Source organism: Lynx canadensis, chromosome D1 (assembly GCF_007474595.2).
Source record: "Lynx canadensis isolate LIC74 chromosome D1, mLynCan4.pri.v2, whole genome shotgun sequence".
Classification (NCBI taxonomy): domain Eukaryota; kingdom Metazoa; phylum Chordata; class Mammalia; order Carnivora; family Felidae; genus Lynx; species Lynx canadensis.
The window spans coordinates 107,336,566-107,359,061 of record NC_044312.2 but is presented as its reverse complement, the minus strand read 5'-3'; the positions used below and the strand labels follow the sequence as shown (position 1 = coordinate 107,359,061).

At 42.8% G+C, this 22,496-nt stretch overlaps 1 protein-coding gene across 2 annotated transcripts in view; it reads left to right on the top strand.

The window, feature by feature from the left end:
* The first annotated feature begins 4,919 nt into the window (after positions 1-4,919).
* Positions 4,920-22,496, top strand: part of ATL3 (atlastin GTPase 3) — a 52,150-nt gene continuing 34,573 nt past the window's right edge. The window contains exons 1-3 of one of the 2 annotated variants that reach the window (XM_030331045.1): positions 4,920-5,016; positions 17,833-18,047; positions 18,188-18,331. In XM_030331045.1, the coding sequence (XP_030186905.1) occupies positions 4,926-5,016; positions 17,833-18,047; positions 18,188-18,331 (450 nt within the window). In that variant the 5' untranslated portion in view covers positions 4,920-4,925. Of the gene's footprint in view, positions 5,017-5,111; positions 5,345-17,832; positions 18,048-18,187; positions 18,332-22,496 lie in introns of those variants that run through there. The other variant, XM_030331046.1, reaches the window with a different exon arrangement.

Genomic DNA, 22,496 nt, shown 5'->3' with positions numbered 1-22,496 from the left:
TAAAAATAAAGGCATGGATGTCTTGGTGGTCCTTTCATACTCTTAAGATTTCTTCCGTAAGAGACCTTTGTGCTAGGTCCAATTCCTGAAACTGTTTTTCTTTCCTGCTCCCTCTTGCTGTACCAGTAAACTTCCCTGAGACTGACTCTTGCGTGAGATGTTATTTGTATCTATGATTTGTTCCACAAATGTTTACTGATCACCTGCTGAGAGAATGACACCATCCTAGGGAATGTGGAGGAATCAAAAAAATATGTTTGTCCTGTCTTCAATGAGCTTACAAGCTGGTTGGGGCTCGAAAATACTCGCATAAAAATAAAAATTAAATGGCAACCAAAACAACCCCAAACAACACAGAACTGTAGTGTTCTGATGAGATGGCAACTCAGTTGTATGAATTTAAAGGGAGAGGGAATCATAATGGAGCTGGTAGTGGCTTGGGAGGTTTTATGAAGAACAAAGTCAGAGTTTGGAATGGTAAGGAGGTCATTAAAAGCAGAGAATGGAGTGAAGCAAATGAAGCGGCTGCTTTTGTGCAAGTATACAGTAAGACCTCCTTCTGGGCAGACCAATCACTGGAGAGCACTCCTTCCTCCCTGCCCAACCCATGATGCACTTCAATGCTGGCTTGTTTAGCAGAACTTGGCCTAGATTTGATCCCCTCTTGCCCCTCCCCTCCACAGGCTGCCTTAGGGCTACACGTAGACTACACGGCCATCTGTGGTGGCTAGAGGGTCAGAAGTGTGACTCTCGTAAGGTTTTTAGGGTGTGGTTAGCCCAGTTGGCTAGAGCCAAGGGCTTGAATTGAAACAAGAGGGAGGTAAAATGGGAAAGATGTGTCGGGGCCAGAGTGTGGAAAGGCAGGAATACAGCACTGAGGAACTGAGGGTTCCTCTTAAGGCTAATGGGAATATGGGGGACCCAGTGAATTCAGTGAGGTTTTCCGACAGAGATGGGCTCAGATGGGATTATTAAAAAAATGTTTTTTCAATGCCTATTTAGTTTTGAGAGACAGAGCGCGAGCAGGGGAGGGGCAGAGAGCAAGGGAGACACAGAATCCGAAGCAGACTCCAGGCTCTCGGCACAGAGCCCGACGCGGGGCTTGAACCCGCGAACTGTGAGATGGTGACTTGAGCCGGAGTTGGATGCTTAACCGACTGAGCCACTCAGGTGCCCCTCAGTTGGGATTTTCGAAGTGTTCACTGGAGCATAGCCACTTCTCAGTTCTGTGTAGCAATTTTTTTTTTTTTTTCTGGAGTAATTTTTTGCTGCTGAGGCACTGAGCTGGGCCTCTTCTTCCTTGGCCCTGTCCTTAGAGGACTGGTGTTTACACAGCTAGTTTCCCACCTCGGCTTCTAGGCCATCTCGTTATCCCATTTTTTCCCCCTGACTTAGGGGAAAAAAAAGGATATACTTTAATTAAGAAACCTCTTTGAATATATTCATATGTCATGTATATAGGAGTATATATATTCAAGAATAGGCCCGCTATAAAGTTTTCTTCTATTCTTAACCCCTCTCCAGCTACTAGTCTCCTCTACACACACATAGGTAAATACTGTTAGGAGCTTTTTGTGGCAAATGCAAAGGTGAAGAGAGCAAATCTTCATCCTCATTCTTTTTAACATATATGATAGCATGCTATACACAGGTTGTTGCTTCCTTTCCTTAATAGTAAATTCTAAGGGTCTTTCCTAGTATCTTTTTTTTTTTTTTTAAGTAGGCTCCATGCCCAATGTGAGGCTTGAACTGACTGAGCCAGCCAGGCACCCCTCTAGTATCTTTTTGAAGAAACAGATAGCTGTGCTGTTGGCTGAAATAACGATGAAGCAGCTGATACGTTTTGAGATTTTACTGTGTTACCCCACAGTTGAGGGCCTGATATCCGACTTTTTCCTTTTAATTTTTTTTGATGTTATTTATTTTTGAAAGAGAGAGAGAGAGAGAGAGAGCGTGAGCGGGGGAGAGCAGAGAGAGAGAGGGAGACACAGGATCCGAAGCAGGCTCCAGGCTCTGAGCTGTAGGCACAGAGCCCGATGTGGGGCTCCAACCCACGAACCATGAGATCGTGACCTGAGCTGAAGTAGGACGCTTAACCGACTGAGCCACCCAGGCACCCCTCCAACTTTCTGACACCCTGTCAGTTGGGGTTGACTATTTTCTTTTCATAAACTATGCCACCAAGTCAATAGCTCATTTTATACACAGAGCAAAGTAAGGTAGATATTTAAATGACACCAAGAGATGCCAGTAGTCCAGTCTGTCCCTTCCAAGGCCCCAGACTGTTGCTTAAACGTGGATCTTAGGAGTAGGCGGTAGGAGAAAAGGCTGAATTGGGTCCCAGCACAGTCACAGTGAGTGATAATTATTTACTTGGCTATTTACCCCATAATACTGTGAGTCTCTGGAGGACAGGAATGTGTCTTACTCATATATCAGCAATACGGCCTAGCACTATGTCTGGCACATAACAATTCTGGAAAGCTATTTTTGGAAAGCTTTGGGACCTGAGTCACAGTGGATGTCACTGCAGAAAACAATTTTGTTACTTGTGTGCTTCATAAAACACTTGGTTATCTGGAATATTTCTGACTTTGTTTGCTTTTTCCCAATGACTCCGGTTACCAATATTTGAGCACCAACTATGCATCAGTCATAATTGCCCAACACTTACATCGCATTTAACCCACAACAACTCGAATCATTTGGCAGGAGATAATGAAATAAGTTCAAAGAGGTTTAGTAACTCCCCCAAGTTTGCACAGCTAGTAAGCATCAGAGCCGGAATTCAAAGACAGGCTGGTCTGACCCCAAACACTGTGGCCTTAGCCATTCAAACATGTCTACATGTCACTGCTTCTGGAAAACCACAAGGAAAACACCAGACTCTCGCATACCACATGACTCAATTCAGAGTGAGATGGCTAAAGGCAGGCTGTAATCAGTATTATCAATATTGAGCATTTTAAATGTCTACTGTTTTGATGACCCTGGTTATTGGCGAAGAAACAATGACACTAACAACAAAACATTTTTTCTCGTTTATAGGAGTTGTTTTCTGAGCTGTGACTAATCCTTAAAATCTACCTATAATTTGTACTGTTGTTCCAAATGCAACTAACACTGACTTTGGTGATATTATATTGAGACAGATGTAATGTCAGCATTTACTGGTCACTTCCTGACAGGATGGACTTCAGCAGATCTCCGTTGGGAGCCCTTAAATAGAACAGGGTATTTTGTTCAAAAGCAGAAGTTCGGGACTAATATTAAGGGAGCAAGAAAGTGAGTGAGCAGCGTTAGGTGTCACATATCCCTTCTTTATTTATCTGTTCATAAATATTTAGAGTTTCTACTATCTGCCTGGCATTGTTTGAAACACTGTGGATACAACAGTGAACAAAAACAGACAAAACTTCCTATTCTGATGGAAGAGAAGTGAAAAGACTATGTTTTACTTAGGGGCAACTGGGTGGCTCAGTTGGTTAAGCATCTGACTCTTGATTTTGGCTCAGGTCATGATCTCATAGTTGTGGAATTGAACCCTGCTCAGTCTCTTGTGTGGAGAGCGTGAATCCTGCTTGGGATTCTCTCTCCCTCTCACACTCTCTCAAAATAAGTAATATTTAAAAGACTATGTTTTACTTAAAACATAGTAAGTCATATGGCAAGAAGTCTACTGAAAATGGATGAGGAAAGGGTCTAGAGAATTCTGGGATGTATGTCCAATTTAAATTCTTACACTGTATGTGCAATTGTGACCAGTCATTGGCCTTTGGCCCCTCTCTCTTTCTGAGCATGCCACATAATGCCCTGTAGCTGTGACACATCCTGTAGGGCCTGCACACCTAGTGTGAAACCCCATTAGCCACTTGCCCTGATGTCCCTGTCTAGGTTTTTGCTGGCCTAAATGGACTAGATCTAGACTCTTAAATCTAAAGCCTCAAGGAGAGTATTCAAGTGATCTTGAGTGTTTGGGAAGAATAGGAAGGCAGGGGAAAAGAAATCTAAACATGGTCTCTCTAGTAAGATTAGGCAGAATTATCTCTATCTCCTCACCTCTGTCCTAATCACTCAGGCACTAAAGACAGCTCAAAGGCTTGGCAAGGCCTACAGGTAGCTGGAAGGAGGTTCTGGGTAGGTTATAATAGTTAAGGCAGAGGCAGAAGAAAGTATAATAATTTATCTAATGAATGAGGGAATGGTAATACCAAGAGGTGGTGGTGGTGCTGGGATGGCAGCTTTAGCCTCCTATAAGCTCCACCAGCTACTTAGCTCCGATAACTGCCCCTACCCCAACAAATCCGAAATAACAAGATTCTTCAACTGTGGCAACTGACATTTTCTCAATCATATGTGACGTGTGAATAAAAGCATTTTTGGAGAACCTGCTTTTGCGTTGATCAGTGAGTTGTGCTTGCAAAAGTAGTTTCAAAGCAAGCTCCTGTAAATCTGACATTTACCAGACATGGCCATAGCTTAGGCTGGACAAAGCCTGTGGAAGGAGACTCATTGGAATTTCTTAGCTATCAGGGCGGTGGTGATCCTGCACCACCAGCCTTGGCCAGGCAGGGGATTACGGGGTGAAGCTGATGATGGTGGTAATGAAGTCACGACCTCCTCTCCTTGTGAAGTCAAAATCGTTAAAAAACCGTGACGCTCACGTCATCCCGGTTTGAGGCCTCCCTTCCGTCCTTAAACACCGAAACCGTCTCAAACGCGGCGGGTAGGGGCTGAAGGCCGGTTACCCCAAATCCCTCGCCCCGGACCGTGTCGCAAGATCAGGATCCCAGCAGGGGCTCGCGGGCGGGCCCGGGCTTGAGCGGGCTCGCTCCTCCCCTCCCCGCGTGGCCTGTCGGGAGTTGTAGTTCAGTCGTCGAAGAGCCGCGCCAAGTCCTTTCTCTTCCGCTTCCTCCCCGCCCCGGATGAGTGCGCAGACTAGGGACCGCAGGCTGGGACTCAGGGCGCCGGACTACAATTCCCAACGGACAGCCGCACCCCATTGCGCAGTCCAAGGTAGCCAGCGGCGCTGCGCAGCGCGCGCACGAGCACACGCGTCGGGCGGGCGGGATTCGGTCGCTTGCGCCTCCCTCACCCCCGGCCCGCCCAAGCGCCTGCCGCGCCTCGCAGAACCCGCCCCGTGTTCTTTCCCTCCAAGCTCTGCGTACCCCTCCTTCTCCCCAGTTTCTTCTGGAGCCCCAGGCCCCGCCCGTTTCCCGCCTCTTGGGCCCGGTTCGGTTCTCGCCTCAGCCCGCCCCTCTCCGCGCCCCTGCTGCTTGTGCTGAAGGCGGAGGCTCCAATGTGTCCCCTCAGCGAGCGGTAGCGGCTGCCTCGGGAGGAGCAGGTGAGGTGCCCAATTTCCCCCGCCCCCGCCGCCCTCCTGATTATAGTTCCAAGGAGACCGCCCGTCCGCACCGCCGCCCTTTCGGTCCCGGGGCTTGTACCGCGCGCCCCTGCCCAGGGTACCCTCGGCCGCGACTTCGGGGCCGGGGGCTGGTAGCGAGGATCCGGCGCGGGCGGCGCCTGGCTCCCGGCTGGGAGCGGCCGCCTCGGGGGTCGGGCCCTGCGGGCGGGGGAGGCCGCAGTGCGCGAAGGCTGGTGGGGCGGGCGGGCGGAGTCCCGCAACTGCGGCCCCGCCGGCCCCGCCCTGGCCGAGCGGCGCGCGCTCCGGGGCTGCGGCCCCCCTCCCTGCCCGGCACTTCGCTCGCTCGCTCTCTCGCTCGCGGCCCGGGATCCGGGGGCCCAGGGAGCGGGAAGGTAGATGGTCTAGGTTCAGCCTTTGGCAAGGCGCTGGCGGACTCCGAAGTCTTGGAGTTGGAAGCTTTATTTTCGTCCTAACGACCTCGAGGCGCTGACAAGTATTAGGAGAGTGGATTTTAACATCACCCTTCTTTCCGTGAACGAGATCAAAGAATGTGGCCTGAATTGGTCTTTAGGAAGTTCTTCTAGGACGTTAGGCACCGGACGTTGTGCCGAGGCTTTCCCGAAGACCTAACAAAGAGCAAAAGTATTAACAATCAAATAGAGACCATAGGTTGAAGGATAGATACTTCATCAGTCATTTTACCCAGCTTTGTTCTTGGCTTGTGTGTTAACTGAAATCGCCTAAAGTTTTTACTCGAGAACCTAGAAGCAAAAAAAAAAAAAAAAAAAAAAAAAAGAACATTGTTTGGAGAATCTTAAATCCGAGCCCTCGAATCTGAGTGCGAAGTTGGGTGCAATGTTTTGTGAAAGGGAGGGAAGAACTAACGGACCCCAAAACGTCACTTCACGTTTTGGCTTGCCTTTGGAGAAGCAAAACCTACGTGGTTTTAATCTGTGTCAGGTGTTCAGTGTTGCAGTGACCTGAAGTTCAAATGAGTGCTTTTTTTGACTTTGTACCAAACTAGACTTGTAGTCTAGAAATCCCTGTTTCTGCTTTTACCACCTGTATAGGAAACGCTTGGATGAAACGGATCTCTGTAAGAAAAGAAATAACACTAGTGCAGCACGTTGTTTTATTAGCTACCGTTTACTATCTCATTGGGATAATCGTGAAATTAAGGAAAATAACGATAGGGGATAAATGTGTGTACTGGCATAATTTTCTTAGCGTTCACTAAATAGGACTTGTTTCGAATGGGCTTTTTAAAATTGATTTTCTGCGTTGCAGCACTGTGTTTTTCATATGATTTCTAAATCTTAGAAAAAAGTTTAAATGCACACTCATTATTTAAAATGAGATAATAGAGAATTGTAAGAAGCAAGAGATCAGTATAAAGTTGTCTGACCTCCCCATATCCCCAGTGCTAGGTCATTTAACAGTTTGGTTAGTATCCTTTTTTAATTTTTTTTTTTAACGTTTATTTATTTTTGGGACAGAGAGAGACAGAGCATGAACGGGGGAGGGGCCGAGAGAGAGGGGGACACAGAATCGCAAGCAGGCTCCAGGCTCTGAGCCATCAGCCAAGAGCCCGATGCGGGGCTCGAACTCACGAACCGCGAGATCGTGACCTGAGCTGAAGTCGGACGCCCAACCGACTGAGCCACCCAGGCGCCCATTAAGATTCCTATGAAGCACCTGGGTTGTGTGAACTTGTTTGAGAACCGGTTTAAAATTTGCCTATAATGACTAGGCATGCCTGTTAAGTTTCTCTGGCCTTGTGAACTGAGAAATTGTTCACGTAACACAGATGCATTTTAAAGTTAATCTGAATTTGAAAACATTTCCCCAAGTTATCTGAAGTTTTAGGAATATATTGTCTAAAAAACATGGCAGGGGAAGGGGGAAGTGAGGGGAAAGCTTTTGTTTAAAAGAAAAAAAAAAGCTTTAGTCACTGTAGAGCCGACTCTCTCAGTTCTGCACATTAGAAAAACCTGTGGTGTTTAAAACCTGATGATGTGTGGGACCCACTGATTCTGACTTACTTCATCCAGGGGCCAGCCAACAGTTAACCCCAAGTAATTCTAATTTGCGTACTAATATATACTAAAATTTCCCTGTAGGTGGTTGCTTACATTTGAATTGATTTGTTACTTTATGGGAACTATAATTTGTAATATCAATATGCGTTTAAAAAAAATTTTTTTTAATGTTTATTTTTGAGAGACAGAGCTAGGGAGGGACAGAGAGAGAAGGAGACACAGAATCTGAAGCAGGCTCCAGGCTCTGAGCTGTCAGCCCAGACCCCGATGTGGGGCTTGAACTCAACCTCGCAGTCATGACCTGAAGCGAGGTCAGACACTTAACCGACTGAGCCACCCAGGTGTCCCCGTAATATCAGTATTTGTATTGAGAAGTTGATGCTCTTTGCAAATTTGTAAAAAATACTTTTTAGTAGCATGTATTTTGATAGAACTTGATATATTTCACAGCTAAAGTATATTACAAGTTAGGAAATAGACTTTACTGGTGTAGTAGGTGAAAAAACTGTTTTTATGTCTTGATAAGGCATCCAAGTCAAATATTGCCAATTAAGAAAGCATTATTCAGTTGGAACACAGACAAATAAAACCTTCAGGTAACCAAATTGATTTTGGTGATTTCTTATTTTTAGGGAAGAGTCAAATAGGATGAATATTGGACTCATTCTATTAAAAAAATGTTTTTTTTTCTATAATACAGCCTGGCGTCATTTTTAGATTCAGCCTGGTCTCTGCATTTCTGAATTTTCAGTACTCTTTAGTCATAGTTATCTTTATAAGTTCATAAAGCACTACAAAACTGACCAGGAAAATACGGTTTTGTTCAGCATTCTGTGCTAAAGTACACAGCTTTTTTTTTTTTTTATGGCAGATGAATTGAGAAAAAATTCCTCTTAAGCCCTTGAATTGATTAGAATGTAAATTTCCCCCAGTGTTCTCTTTTGTTTCGTATAAGTAGTATTTTCATTGAGACAACTTAAAAAAATATGTGTATCTACTTCCTGCCTTAAGACAGAATAGAATACAGTATATAAAAGCACTCCCCAGCCATGAGCAAATGGAACCACACCCAGCAGTTGGAGTTGGCTGAGGTCTTAGTGTACTTACCCTCACATATGATGATGTGTTTTCTCTGGCCTTGTCTGAATTAGGAACTTTAAAGACTGCCAGCGAGAACAAGGCATGAAATGATATGCCTCTGTTTTTGGGTGTGTTGCTCTTGCCCTTTATTAAATGTGTTTCAAAAGGAGAGTGGAAAACTCAGGTCATAACTTTACCCTGAGTCATACACTATACTTAGTAGAAATGTTTCTGAAACTGAAGTTTATTTGCTTTTTGGAACTCTCTGAGCAGTAAAGATGAGCACTGAGGCTGGCTCTACTCTAGTGGTTCTTAACCCAGGGTGATTATGCCCCGGTGGGACATTTAGCAATTTCTGGAAACATTTTTGGGTCTTACAACCAGGGGGTAGCATTACTGGTATCTAGTGAGTAGAGGCCAGAGTTGCTGCTCAATATCTTGCAATGAATGGGATAGCTTCCCACAGTAGAGAGTTATCTGGCCCCAAATACCAGTAATGCCCAGGTTGAATAACCCTGGTCTACACTGTCGAATTGATCAACTAAATTCTGTATGAATTTTCTGAAGTAGCAGTTGCAACTGCTTCCAGTTAACTAGTTTCATTGAATTTATCCCCGTTCAGGTGTGTTTTCAAATATTTGAGGGGAATTTAAACTTTTTTTCCTACGATGCTTTTTTAAGTTTGTTTATTTTGAGAGAGAGAGAGCGAGCGAGCGCACAATGGGGAGGGGCAGAGAGAGAGAGAGAGAGAGGGAGAGAGAGAATCCCAAGCAGGCTCTGCACTGTCAATGCACCAGCCTGACGGGCTCGATCTCACCAGCCAGATCATGACCTGAGCCGAAATCAGAAGTCAGATGCTTAACCGACTGACTGGGCCACCCAGGTGCCCCCCTAAAATGCTTTTCTGATAGAATTTATTTGTTAGAAGTTACGTTTTCCATAGACCTGAAAAGCCCAGTTATGATTCAGTAGTCTCACCTATTTTTTATTTTATTATTATTATTTTTTTTTAATTTTTTTTCAACGTTTTTTTTAATTTATTTTTGGGACAGAGAGAGACAGAGCATGAACGGGGGAGGGGCAGAGAGAGAGGGAGACACAGAATCGGAAACAGGCTCCAGGCTCTGAGCCATCAGCCCAGAGCCCGACGCGGGGCTCGAACTCACGGACCGCGAGATCGTGACCTGGCTGAAGTCGGACGCGTAACCGACTGTGCCACCCAGGCGCCCCTCACCTATTTTTAATTTAGCCTGTGGAACTACGTTTTAAAAAGTCTTTTAAACATTCAAAGTTAGATCGTTCTAGGAAGAGTTAATGCTGTAATTTGCTAGGTCTCTACAAATGCTTCCCTGTGATAATTTGTTTCACCTGTTAAGTCTTTCAATTTTCCACTTGGGTTGTCTGCCTTTGCCATTTTGGTGCAGAGCTAAGTGTATTGAATGCAGTTATCACAGAGATTATTTGAACAGGTGTATATAGACCTGTTGGTGAGTCCGGATTAAGGTGTGTTGTGCCAAAAGTAAAGGATAAATCAGTACTTTAAAAGTAATTGGAAAAAAGATTGTAGCTTCCACACAAACTGTTAAAAGACTTTAATTATCCAGATATTTTCAGTATTTCCTACATACCTGAAGTGATGGCTGTTTCAGTATTACTATGAGCTATTACAGCAATAATCAGAATTGGCAGTATGAAAGAGCATTTGTCCTACACACTTTTTTTTGAACATAGGTTTTAAGTTCCCTTATATGTATATGGATGACAGATGTGACTATGGTCAGGCCACATCTCTATATGTGTACAAAAATGTCTCTGTTATTCATATAAACACAATACAGCCTTAGCTCTTCATATAAACGAACATTAACTGTTCATATAAGTAAGCATTACTGTTGTGTCAGAGTAGATTTATAGATCTTGGGGAAGAATTGCTTCACTAAAGGGAGAAGACATGTAAGGTTGCCACTTAAAAGTTTTTCTACTACCATTCCTGGAGGTTGGATCTTTAGAGTTTAAGATTCCTGAGAAGTGGGAGTAATTTCATTGCAATTAGGGGGAATCCCAATCCCCACCCAAAAAAAACCCCTCAAAACAAAACCCCAAACCTCGAAAGCTTTCGTGTGAATCCTTAGCAAGTTGCTTTAATGTTTTTATCGTTATAAATTTTGATCCGTTCTTTAGCCAGTCCTGTATAATTTAAATTACGCCAAGGGATGAATGGGTTACCTAGCAAGTTTGGCCGATTTAAATATCCAGGAAATTTTCAATTGTTAAAGAGTCATTGAATTTTAGAGCTAGAAAATCACTTCACCTAACTGCCTGGTTTTGTAGAGGAAACTGAGACACAGAGAAGTAAAATGATTTACTCATGCTGTTAAGAGTCATTGCAAAACTGGGCCCCAGTTGTTGGGGAAGACCTTTCTCCTGTACATTCTGCCTCACTAGAGTAACAACCTTTGCCAAAAGAGGAGCTTGAGTCATAGGAGGAAATGATAGGATTTGGGGATATAGTGTAAAGGAAGATAGAGTCGGGAGGTGTAGAGGTTGAGAGGTAGAGATTTCAGAGAAGTGGAATAATTGAGAGGATTCATTTTGATGACACTACAAGTAGACTTAGGAAATGTTAGTACTGGAAGGGTTTCTAGAGGTTGAATCTTGACTCATTTCACAGTTGAGACCGAAGACTAGACATGCCCAGAATGACACAGGTTGTTAGTGGTAGGACTGGAACAGGAACTCGTCTCTTGACTCCTACACCCGTATATTTCTACATATTACTTCTGAGAGTGAGGTGATGGTGGAATATCCAGGCGAATCTGTCCCTTAGGCAGTTTCACATTTGGACCTGAATGCAGGTTAGGAATTAATGAAGTTGCGTCACCAAAATAGAGGGTATAGCGAAATTACAAGAATAAAGAGCTCATTGAGGGAGCGAATGAGAACCACAAGACTGAAGCAGAGTGCTGGTGTAACTCACAGGAGGCCAAAGAGAAAAAGAAGCAGCTGAAGGAGATGGTAAAGAGATTGGGTGGGAGCTAGGAATGGGCGCTGTCTCTGAGTCCAAAGGTTTTCAGAAGTTCTAGAAGCAGGTGGCAGTTGTGTTGTCACACAGTTGAATGAGAATCAAGAAAGGGCCATTGGATTTGGCAAGAGGTCATTGATAAACCTGAGAATAGTTTCAACAGGGAGATTGAGAGGAAAGATTGCAAAGTGATGAGAAGGGAATGGGTAAATGGATGAAGACATACCTTCAAGGAGTTTGGCGGTGAAAGGAGACTGCAAGAGGGAAGAGAAGAAACTGATTTTTATTAAGATACTTGACATGTACTATTGGGGTTAATGTGCACAATACAAGGAAACTTCTTCCTTTTAGATACTGGGACTGAATGTGACAGTTTCCCTACTTCCCAGAAGCTCCTAGCTGGGTAATAAATCATGATCACAAATGCTAGTGTTATAATGAGTGGAATAATAGTAGGTATGAGGTTTTATTGGAAATAGGAAAGTGGGACCACTTTATTGAGTTCCTAATATGTGTTAGACTCTGCTTTGAAATGAGTATTCAATTTGTAAATAAATGGAGCTACAAGTGGTAAGAAATTTATCCATAGTCACATTGAGACTAGGTGGTGGGGTTTATTCAGTTATTCCACAAGTATTTATTGGGTGTCCACTAGGTGTGGGCCTTGTTCTGGGATCTTGGGGGATCTAACATTGAACAAAAGAGACAAAAATTCCTGCCCTCATGGAGCTTACATTCTAGAGGGGAGAGAAAAAAGATTCAAGCCCTGCCCTCTGGATTCCAGAGCCTGTTTTCTTTTTAGTATATCAGGTAAAGTGATAGGCTCTGAGAGTCTGGGCTGGAAGGGATCAGGACAGAGGGAAGGTGAATGTGAGCACCTAAATATAATCGTTTGCCTGGAGTCGGGGGAGCTTGCATTTCAGGAGGTGGGAACAAATGGCTGAATAGGTTGTACATTGGAAATTTTGGAATCCAGGCAGGACAGGACCTGAATCCTAAGTTTCTTCCAGTAGAAAGACCAGTGAATGTAAATCTGCCTGGGAAGATGAGGGGAGTAAGGAATTAGACGAACCAAGGCAGTGGGGAGAACCGTGAACAACTTTGGCTTAGAGGATGGAGATTTAGCTTTGAGCCATCAGTCCATAAAGTGTTTTGATAGCCCCTTGTGTAGTTGCTGTCGTGATGTGTTTTTGTGCTGTAACGAGGGTCAGCCCTAACGGATGAGGTCCTATCATTAAAGTAACCCTTGGGGACGGTGCCTAACTGTCAAGAAAGATTGGAGGTGGTATGGCCTAAGCTAGGGTTTTGATGAAGGGATCTTAAGGGATCAGGGAGCCTGAGATATGCAGATAAATCAGCAAAGGACAGTTATTTTTTTATTTAAAAAATTTATTTTTGTAGTTTTATTTAACTAATCTCTACACCCCACGTAGGGCTCAAACTCACGACTCCGAGATCATGAGTCATGTGCTCCTCCGATTGAACCAACCTGGTGCCTCTTTTTAAAAAAATTTGGGGGGGGGGGTACCTGGCTGATTCAGTCAGAGGAACATGTGATTCTACACCCACGTGGGGTGTAGAGATTACTTAAGTAAATAAAATCTTTAATTTTTTTTAAGACAAAAAGGACATTTATATAACATCTGGAAAGGTGTGAGTAGAAATAAAGTTTTTACTTGGAAGATCAATGATACTGTCTCTTTGTCTTAGGAAGTGAGAGAGAAAGATGGTGTGGTGAAAAGAGAGCAACTCTGTTTAAATTGAATTATCGGTGGTGTGTACAGTTCAAAATGGTTTTTCCCTTAAGTGGAACCAAACCAAAGGAACAAGATCTTTTTATTTTTTTTATTTTTTCAACGTTTATTTATTTTTGGGACAGAGAGAGACAGAGCATGAACAGGGGAGGGGCAGAGAGAGAGGGAGACACAGAATCGGAAACAGGCTCCAGGCTCTGAGCCATCAGCCCAGAGCCCGACGCGGGGCTCGAACTCACGGACCGCGAGATCGTGACCTGGCTGAAGTCGGACGCTTAACCGACTGCGCCACCCAGGCGCCCCTGAAACAAGATCTTTTTAAATGCAGTGTGCCCAGTAAACTGTTGTGAAGAGAAATGCAAGCTCACCCCGGGTCCTCCAACTAAACATAGCCCGGTTCTCTTCCTTTTCATTGGGCTGTAGGCGGAAAGAGGAAGAAATGAATGACGGTCTTACCGCCTTTGTTCTCCCAACTGGCCTTCTCCGTCATCTTCATCTTCTCTCGAAGCACAGTTCATTGTGCACAACTGCATACGTTCTGGTCATCGGTTTATTCCATCTTCTCTGTAGCCCCAGGAGCCTTACCTCCTGTGCCTGGTGCTCTGACAAAACCATCTGCATCCTCGGGGTCGTAGCTTTCAACCGTATTCCAGAACATACGGTTCATTGTTTTTACAGTCGTTTATTGTGAGCCTGCTGTGTGTCAGAACGTCCACATTGCTCAGCAAACTTTAATGGTGGAATAGATGAAATTGAAAGAGCCAGCATCATGAACTTAATTGTGAAGTCCCCCGGGACTGTTGTACGGGTTATTGGGTTTGGCTGTATCTGAGAGAGCCTTCAAGTAAGTTTCATTCATTCATTCATGCATTCATTCACATAACAGCGAGCCAGCATGGCGCTTCTGCTGCATGAAGCCCTAGGCCCTGCCTCTCTTGTTGCTCCAGTGCTCCCGGGCGTTGCCCTCATGTGCCTGGTGCAGGATGACTCCCTCCCGCTGAAGCATCCAGCTAGCAGGAAAGGGGGAAGTTGTTATATCGTTTCCAGTCAGAACTTAGGCACACGGTGATGGCCCTGCTACAGGACTGGGTTGAAAACGTTTTTCTTTCCGGCAGTGTTATGCCCAGCTAAAAATTTTTTTTTTTTAATTTTTTTTTCAACATTTTTTATTTATTTTTGGGACAGAGAGAGACAGAGCATGAACGGGGGAGGGGCAGAGAGAGAGAGGGAGACACAGAATCGGAAACAGGCTCCAGGCTCTGAGCCATCAGCCCAGAGCCCGACGCGGGGCTCGGACTCGCGGACCGTGAGATCGTGACCTGGCTGAAGTCGGACGCTTAACTGACTGCGCCACCCAGGCGCCCCTAAAAATTTGTTGCCATAGCAGGAGGGGAAAATGAATGTTGGGGGAGCGACCAGCCATCTCAGGGACCTTGTTTGGAACTGCTCTGAGTATCGCACAGTACTTAACACTGTGGCTTATCCATAAGGTCCGAATAAATTGTTCTTGTTAGTTCTTTTATATGAAAGATTGAAGGTCCTTAGTTCCTGGATTCACCTGCTATTGTGGCAATAAAAAGAACTGCGAGAGAATATTCACAGAAATGTTTCCTTTTATCCAGGCAGTAAAGGGAAAGAAAAATATTCCTATACATTTATCACAATGATACCATGATAGTTATTGTGTATTTATAACTTGTTTTCCAGTAGTCTGCCAAAAATTAAAAAGTGGCAAGACCCTTTTGTTGCTGACATTTTATTTTATTAAAAAAAATTTTTTTTAATGTTTATTTATTTTTGAGACAGAGAGAGACAGAGCATGAACGGGGGAGGGTCAGAGAGAGGGAGACACAGAATCTGAAACAGGCTCCAGGCTCTGAGCCGTCAGCCCAGAGCCTGACGCGGGGCTCGAACTCACGGACCGCGAGATTGTGACCCGAGCCGAAGTCGGCTGCTTAACCGACTGAGCCACCCAGGCGCCCCTATTGCTGACATTTTAAATATAAAAAGTGATCAGCAATTTCTTTAGCTTAAAGGGTGCAGTATGGCAGTCATGCTGTTTGTTGACTTTGCCTGCTGTGATCATGCAACCTTCAGTCCTTCCCAGACAAAAGTAACTTGGGAACCATATTTGTGATTTTGGCCATACCTGCTTACCTGTACAATGCTTTACTTAATATTTATCTTTCAATTTATTATTAAATTTTTTTAATGTTTACTTATTTTTGAAAGAGAGAGAGAGAGAGAGAGAGAGCATGAGCAAGGGAGGGGCAGAGAAGGAGACACAGAATCTGAAGCAGGCTCCACTCTCTGAGCTGTCAGCATAGAGCCCCATGTGGGGCTCGAACCCACAAGCTGTGAAATCATGACCTGAGCGGAAGTCAGACGCTCAACTGACTGAGCCACCCAGGTGCCTCTCAATTGACTTTCAGTTGATTCTCCTTTTAAACTTGCCATCCTTCTAAGCAATAGTCCGTTAAAACATGGTTTTGTTTCCTAATACACATTAAAATACATAATTATTAGAATAAAAATTGTCCTTTTAACTACATGGAAACATCTCCTTTAATGCCTGTGGCACATACTCACATTTAGGGAGATAGTGCTTTGCTTCATCCTTAAGCTACACTTGTAGCTTTTTGTAAACTTTCCATAAATCCATAGCTACTAAGTGGCTCGGAATTTCTTTCTTTTTTTAAAATTAAGTTTTTTTGTTCATTTTTGAGAGAGAAAGTGCAAGCAGGGGAGGGGCAGAGAGAGGGAGAGAGAATCCCACGCAGGCTCTGTGCTGTCAGCGCAGAGCCTGACATGGGGCTTGAACCCAAGAGTCGTGAGACCATGACTGGAGCCAAAGTCAGACGCTTAACCAACTGAGCCACCCAGGGGCCCCGGCTCTGAATTTCAAAGAATTAATATCTTTGTGCATTCAACTGTGTCAGGGAAACTACTAGTTAGTGCTTAATTTTGAGCTAAAGAATTAATTGCCCCTAAAATGTTGACTAGGTTATTAAGAGTGATCTGCAAGTCCTAGCCCCTAAACATCCTTTCAGGCTTTTCTCCAGAACTTGTTGGGCGAGATGTTTAGCTTTTGTAAGCTCTAGTATCCTTATATTAATTAATTAATTAATTAATTAATTAATTAATTAAATTTACATCCAAATTAGTTAGCATATAGTGCAACAATGATTTCAGGAGTAGATTCCTTAATGCCCTTTACCCATTTAGCCCATCCCCCCTCCCACAACCCCTCCAGTAACCCTCTGTTTGTTCTCCATATTTATGACTCTTATGCTTTGTCCCCCTTCCTGTTTTTATATTATTTTTGCTTCCCTTCCCTTATGCTCATCTGTTTTGTATCTTAAATTCCTCATATGAGTGAAGTCATAAGATATTTGTCTTTCTTTGACTAATTTCACTTAGCATAATACCCTCCAGTTCCATCCACGTAGTTGCAAATGTCAAGATATTCTTTTTGATTGCCGAGTAATACTCCGTTGTATCTGTATACCACATCTTTATCCATTCATCCATCGATGGACATTTGGGCTCTTTCCATACCTTGGCTATTGTTGATAGTGCTGCTATAAACATTGGGGTGCATGTGCCCCTTTGAAACAGCACACCTGTATCCCTTGGATAAATACCTAGCAGTGCAATTGCTGGGTCATAGGGTAGTTCTATTTTTAGTTTTTTCAGGAACCTCCATACTGTTTTCCAGAGTGGCTGTACCAGCTTGCATTCCCACCTAGTATCCTTGTTTTTAAATACAGGGCGGTATTATTTACCTCATAGGATTGTTCTGAAGATTAAATTAAATGTATGTAAAAGGCTTAGCAGTGGCGGGCATCCTTTCTACTGTTGATGGACATTTGGATTGTTTCTGGTTTTGGACTATTTTGAATAAAGCTGATGTGAATGAACATTCTTGTATTTCTGTCTTTTGGTAGACATAAGCATTTATTTCTCTTACATACCTAGGAGTAGAATTTCTAGATGGTAGGTATGTCTAGTTTTAATAGATATTGCCAAGAAGATTTCCAGAGTGGTTATATTCTCATCAGAATGTGTGTGAATATTCCAGTTGTACCGTATCCTCTCCCACAGTTGATATTGTCTGTCTTTTAAATTTTAGCCTTTCAGATGGACAGGTGATGGTATCTCATCATGGCTTTAATTTATGTTTTCTTTGCTAAGTAATGGTATGGAACCACCTCTTTATATGATTATTGACCATTTGGATATCCTTTTTTCATGAAGTGCCTTTTGCTTATTACTATTTTAAAAATTGGAATATTTGTCCTTTTCTTATGGATTTCTGTATTCATTCTGGATGTGAGTTTTTGGATACAGGTATTGTGAATATTTTCTCCTAGCCTGTGGCTTTCATATTTACTTAATGATGTCTTTTAATGAGCAAAAATTCTTAATTTTATCATGGAGTCTAATTTGTCATTTTTTTCTTTTATGGTTAGTGCTTTTGTGTTGTTTAAGAAGGTTTTGCTTTTCCCATGTTCAAAAATACAAATTTAAAAAAAGATTTGAAACTTAATATTTTTCTCTCCAACAATCTAGGTGATGCCATGGAGACTGGAAAGCCTGGTCCAGTGCAGGTTGTTTTGGTTCAGAAAGACCAGCATTCCTTTGAGCTAGAAGAGAAAGCTTTGGCCAGCATTCTCTTGCAGGACCACATCCGAGACCTTGATGTGGTGGTGGTGTCCGTGGCTGGTGCCTTCCGGAAGGGCAAATCCTTCTTTCTGGACTTTATGCTACGATACTTATATTTCCAGGTAAGTGAGAATTATTTCATCTCAGGTTAGAAAATGAGACTTTTGTGTCCAAAAGAGCAAAATAAGCTCATGGATTGTCCTTGATGTGCAAAATTACTCAAAATTTAAGATATAATGGATATTGCTTATTTCTCCTGTAGAAGGAAGGTGGCCGTTCAAACTGGTTGGGTGACTCAGAAGAACCATTAACAGGATTTTCATGGAGAGGGGGCTCTGACCCAGAAACCACTGGGATTCAGATCTGGAGTGAAGTTTTCACTGTGGAGAAGCCAGGTGGGAAGAAGGTAAGGAAGAACAGACTTTTTTTTTTTTTTTTTTTTTAATTTTTTTTTCAACGTTTATTTATTTTTGGGACAGAGAGAGACAGAGCACGAACGGGGGAGGGGCAGAGAGAGAGGGAGACACAGAATCGGAAACAGGCTCCAGGCTCTGAGCCATCAGCCCAGAGCCCGACGCGGGGCTCGAACTCACGGACGGCGAGATCGTGACCTGGTTGAAGTCGGACGCTTAACCGACTGCGCCACCCAGGCGCCCCAAGAACAGACTTTTAAATGAACAAAAACAACAAAATGGGAACTTTAATGTGTACTCTGATAATTCCGTTAAAAATAATATTTATCCAGGGTCATCTGGGTGGCTCAGTCGGTTGAGCGTCTGCCTTCAGCTCAGGTCATGGTCTCATGGTTCATGAGTTCAAGCCCACATCAGGCTCGCTGCTGTCAGCCTGTAGGCACAGAGCCCGCTTCGGATCCTCTGTCTCTCTCTCTCTCTCTCTGTTCCTACCCCACCCACGCATTCTCTCAAAAATAAACATTAAAAAAAAAAAAAAGAATAAAAAGGTTTGTTAAATGGTACCAGAGTTGTATTTAATCTAGACCTATTTACTCCTCACCACCCAGTACTCTTCTGAGTACTCTAGAATTATGGGACTTTTCAGTCTGGCTGAGGGAACAGGCCTGTTCTTGGCTGTCTGTGAGCACGGGGTACTGTTCCCTCTGAACCTTTTGGATGGTTGTTTCTCGAGCCTCAGGTAGTGTCCTCATGCACATGTGCTTGTAAGTACTCAGCTGAACTCTTGATGTGGACCCTCTGCAGATCCCTGGGGTTTGTTGTATCTTTCTCTGCCTGGGAATTCCAGCTTTCTTGGTCTCCCTGACTCTCAGCTGTGTCTCTTCAACTCAGGGAATCTGTCGGGTTCTGCCTGGGTTTCCCTTGCCCGAGCCTTGGCCGGTAAGCTGGGACAACGGACGGGATCACCTTACCTGTTTCCTTTCCCTTGAGGATCATTATCCTTTGTTACCTGATGTCCAGTGTCTTGAACTGCCTTTTCATGTATTTTGTTCTTTTTTGGTTTCAGGTAGGAGGGTAATTTCAGTCTCTTACTCCATTTTGGTGGGAAGTGGAAGCGCAGTCTTCCCATTTTAGAGATGCCAGAAAGAGACCCAGGGAGTTAAGGCCTGCAGTGGGTAACACAGGGGCTCTTCGGTCAGGCATTACAACAAGGCCCTACAACTGTTCATTTCTGTGTTTTTCAGTATCATTGCTCTCTTTCTACATTTCTGATAATGTATGGTAGATGCTTTCATAATTTTCTTTCTAGGAATACGTAATTATTTTTGACTTCGTGATTTTGTAGAACTGGTGGATCTGATTCTTATTTTGGGGGGCAACTGGTGTGTTAATTTTTCATAATAGTTTAGGAAGTCTCTACAAAGTTAGTAGTAAGCAAACTTTGCTTTTAGTTGTCTGACATTTGTAGTGTCCTCATTTTATCTTGTTGAATTGACTCCCATAAAGCTCATTGTTTTTTGACATCATTTTGGCTTCCTCACCTTTAAACAAATTAATAGATTTATGATTATTTTATTTATTTATTTATTTATTTATTTATTTAAAATTTACAACCAAGTAAATTTAAGTTAGCATATATTAGTTAGCATATATTGCAACAATGATTTCAGGAGTAGATTCCTTAATGCCCCTGACCCATTTAGCCCATCTCCCCTCCCACAAACCCTATAGTAACACTCTGCTTGTTCTCCATATTTAAGAGAAACAAAACATATTTATGTTTTGCCCCCTCCCTTGTTTTTATATTATTTTTGCTTCCTTTCCCTTACGGTCATCTGTTTTGTCTCTTAAAGTCCTCATATGAGTGAAGTCATATGATATTTGTCTTTCTCTAATATCACTTAGCATAATACTCTCTAGTTCCATCCATATAGTTGTATATGGCAAGATTTCATTTTTGATTGCTGAATAATATCCCATCGTATATATATATTTACCACATCTTCTTTATCCATTCTTCCGTTGATGGACATTTAGGCTCTTTCCATACTTTGGCTATAGTCGGCAGTGCTGCTATAAACATTGGGGTGCATGTGCCCCTTTGAAACAGCACGCCTGTATCCCTTGGATGAATACCTAGTAGTGCAATTGCTGGGTTGTGGGGTAGTTCTATTTTTAATTTTTTTGAGGAACCTCCATCCTGTTTTCCAGAGTGGCTGCACCAGTTTGCATTAATAGACTTTATTTTTTGGGACAATTTTAGATTTATGGAAAAATTGATCAGAAACTGCTGAGTTCTCATACTCACCTTCCCATCTGCCAGTTTCCCCCTATTGTTTATATCTTGTTTTAGTGTAATGCATTTTTTATAATTAATGAACCAATATTGATATATTGCTATTAACCAAAGCCCACAGTTTACATCAGGATTCCCTCTTTGTGCTCTACATTCTGTGGGTTTTGGTAAATGTATACTGATATGCAGCTACCATTATTGTGTCAGACAGAATAGGTATACTGCCCTAAAAATCCTCTGTGCTCCACCTGTTTGTTCCTGCCTCCTCCCCCCTCCTCCTCTCAGAACTGGCAACCTCTGATCTTCTGTCTGCATAGTTCTGCCTTTTCTGGAAAGTCATATAGTTGGAATCATACAGTCTGTAGCCTTTTCTGATTGGCTTCTTTCCCTTAGCAATGTACTTTTATGGTTCCTCACCTTTTTTAATGACTTGATAGCTCATTTCTTTTTATTCCTGAATAACGTTCCATTATATGGATGTTCCACAGTGTATCTTCACCTACTGAAGGACATCTTGTTTGCTTCCAGGTTTTGGCAGTTATGCAGTCAAATGCCCTACCCCTGAGCTGTACTCCCAAGTTTTGGCAATTACGAATAAAGCTGCTGGAAGCATTTGTGAGCAGGTTTTTGTGTGGATGTCAGTTTCAACTCATTTGAGTAAATACCAAGGAGTGTGATCGTTAGATTGTATGTAAGGCGATGTTCAGTTTTGTAAGAAACTGCCAAACTGTCTTCCAAAGTAGCTGTATCATTTTGTACTGTTTCGAGCAATGATGCAAGTTCCTGTTGTTCCACATACTCGTCGGCATTTAATGTTGTCCATCTTCTTGATTTTGGCCATCCTAATAGGTGTGTAGAGATATCTTGGTGTTGTGTTTCCTACCTCTTTAAAAAACATTATGTTCAGACATTCAACAGGATCAGGAGTGCTTTCAGAAATCAATATAATATTGTATAAATATTAATAAGCAGTTTTTTTAGAAGTTTCCCAAATAAAAGTTTCACATGACTGTCTTTTTTTTTTTTTAATTTTTTTTTAAACTTTTATTTATTTTTGAGAGACAGAAAGAGAGCATGAGCAGGGGAGGGTCAGAGAGACGGGGAGACGTAGAATCTGAAACAGGCTCCAGGCTCTGAGCTGTCAGCAGGGAGCCTGACATGGGGCTCAGACCCACTACTGTGAGATTATGACCTGAGCCGAAGTTGGATGCTTAATTGACTGAGCCACCCAGGCATCCCATGATTGTCTTACTTAAAAAAAAAAAAAGTTTACTTATTTATTTTTGAGAGAGGAAGAGAGAGGGAGAGGGAGGAGCAGAGAGAGAGAGGGAGACAGAATCTGAAGCAGGCTCTGTGCTGTGCTAACAGTGCAGGGGTTCGAACCCACGAACTGAAAGACCATTACCTGACCTGAAGTCGGATGCTTAACTGACTGAGCCATTCATGAGGCACTCCATGATTGTCTTAACTTTTTAATATACTTGGTGAGATTTTAGCTTAGCACTTACCTGGATAAAAATGTAAATTTATTTATACTTTTTAGTTGAAAATCTTTTAAATATGTAACTCGTGTATTCTTTTTAACTGTTATGTAGTAATTATATGAATGTCTTATTTTATCCATTTACCTACTCCATTAAATTAAATTAAACCCATTTAGATGGTCTCCTTTTTAAAAAAAATTTTTTTTTAATTTTTATAATCCTTGCTACAGTGAACAATCTGATAAATCTCTCCTTGAGTAAATGTGCAAGCATGACCCCAAGCCATAGTTTTTGAACTCTGTCCATGACCCATGAAGGGTAGAGAAATCAATTTATTGGCTCATGACCAGTATTTAAAAAGAAAGAACTAGAACAGAG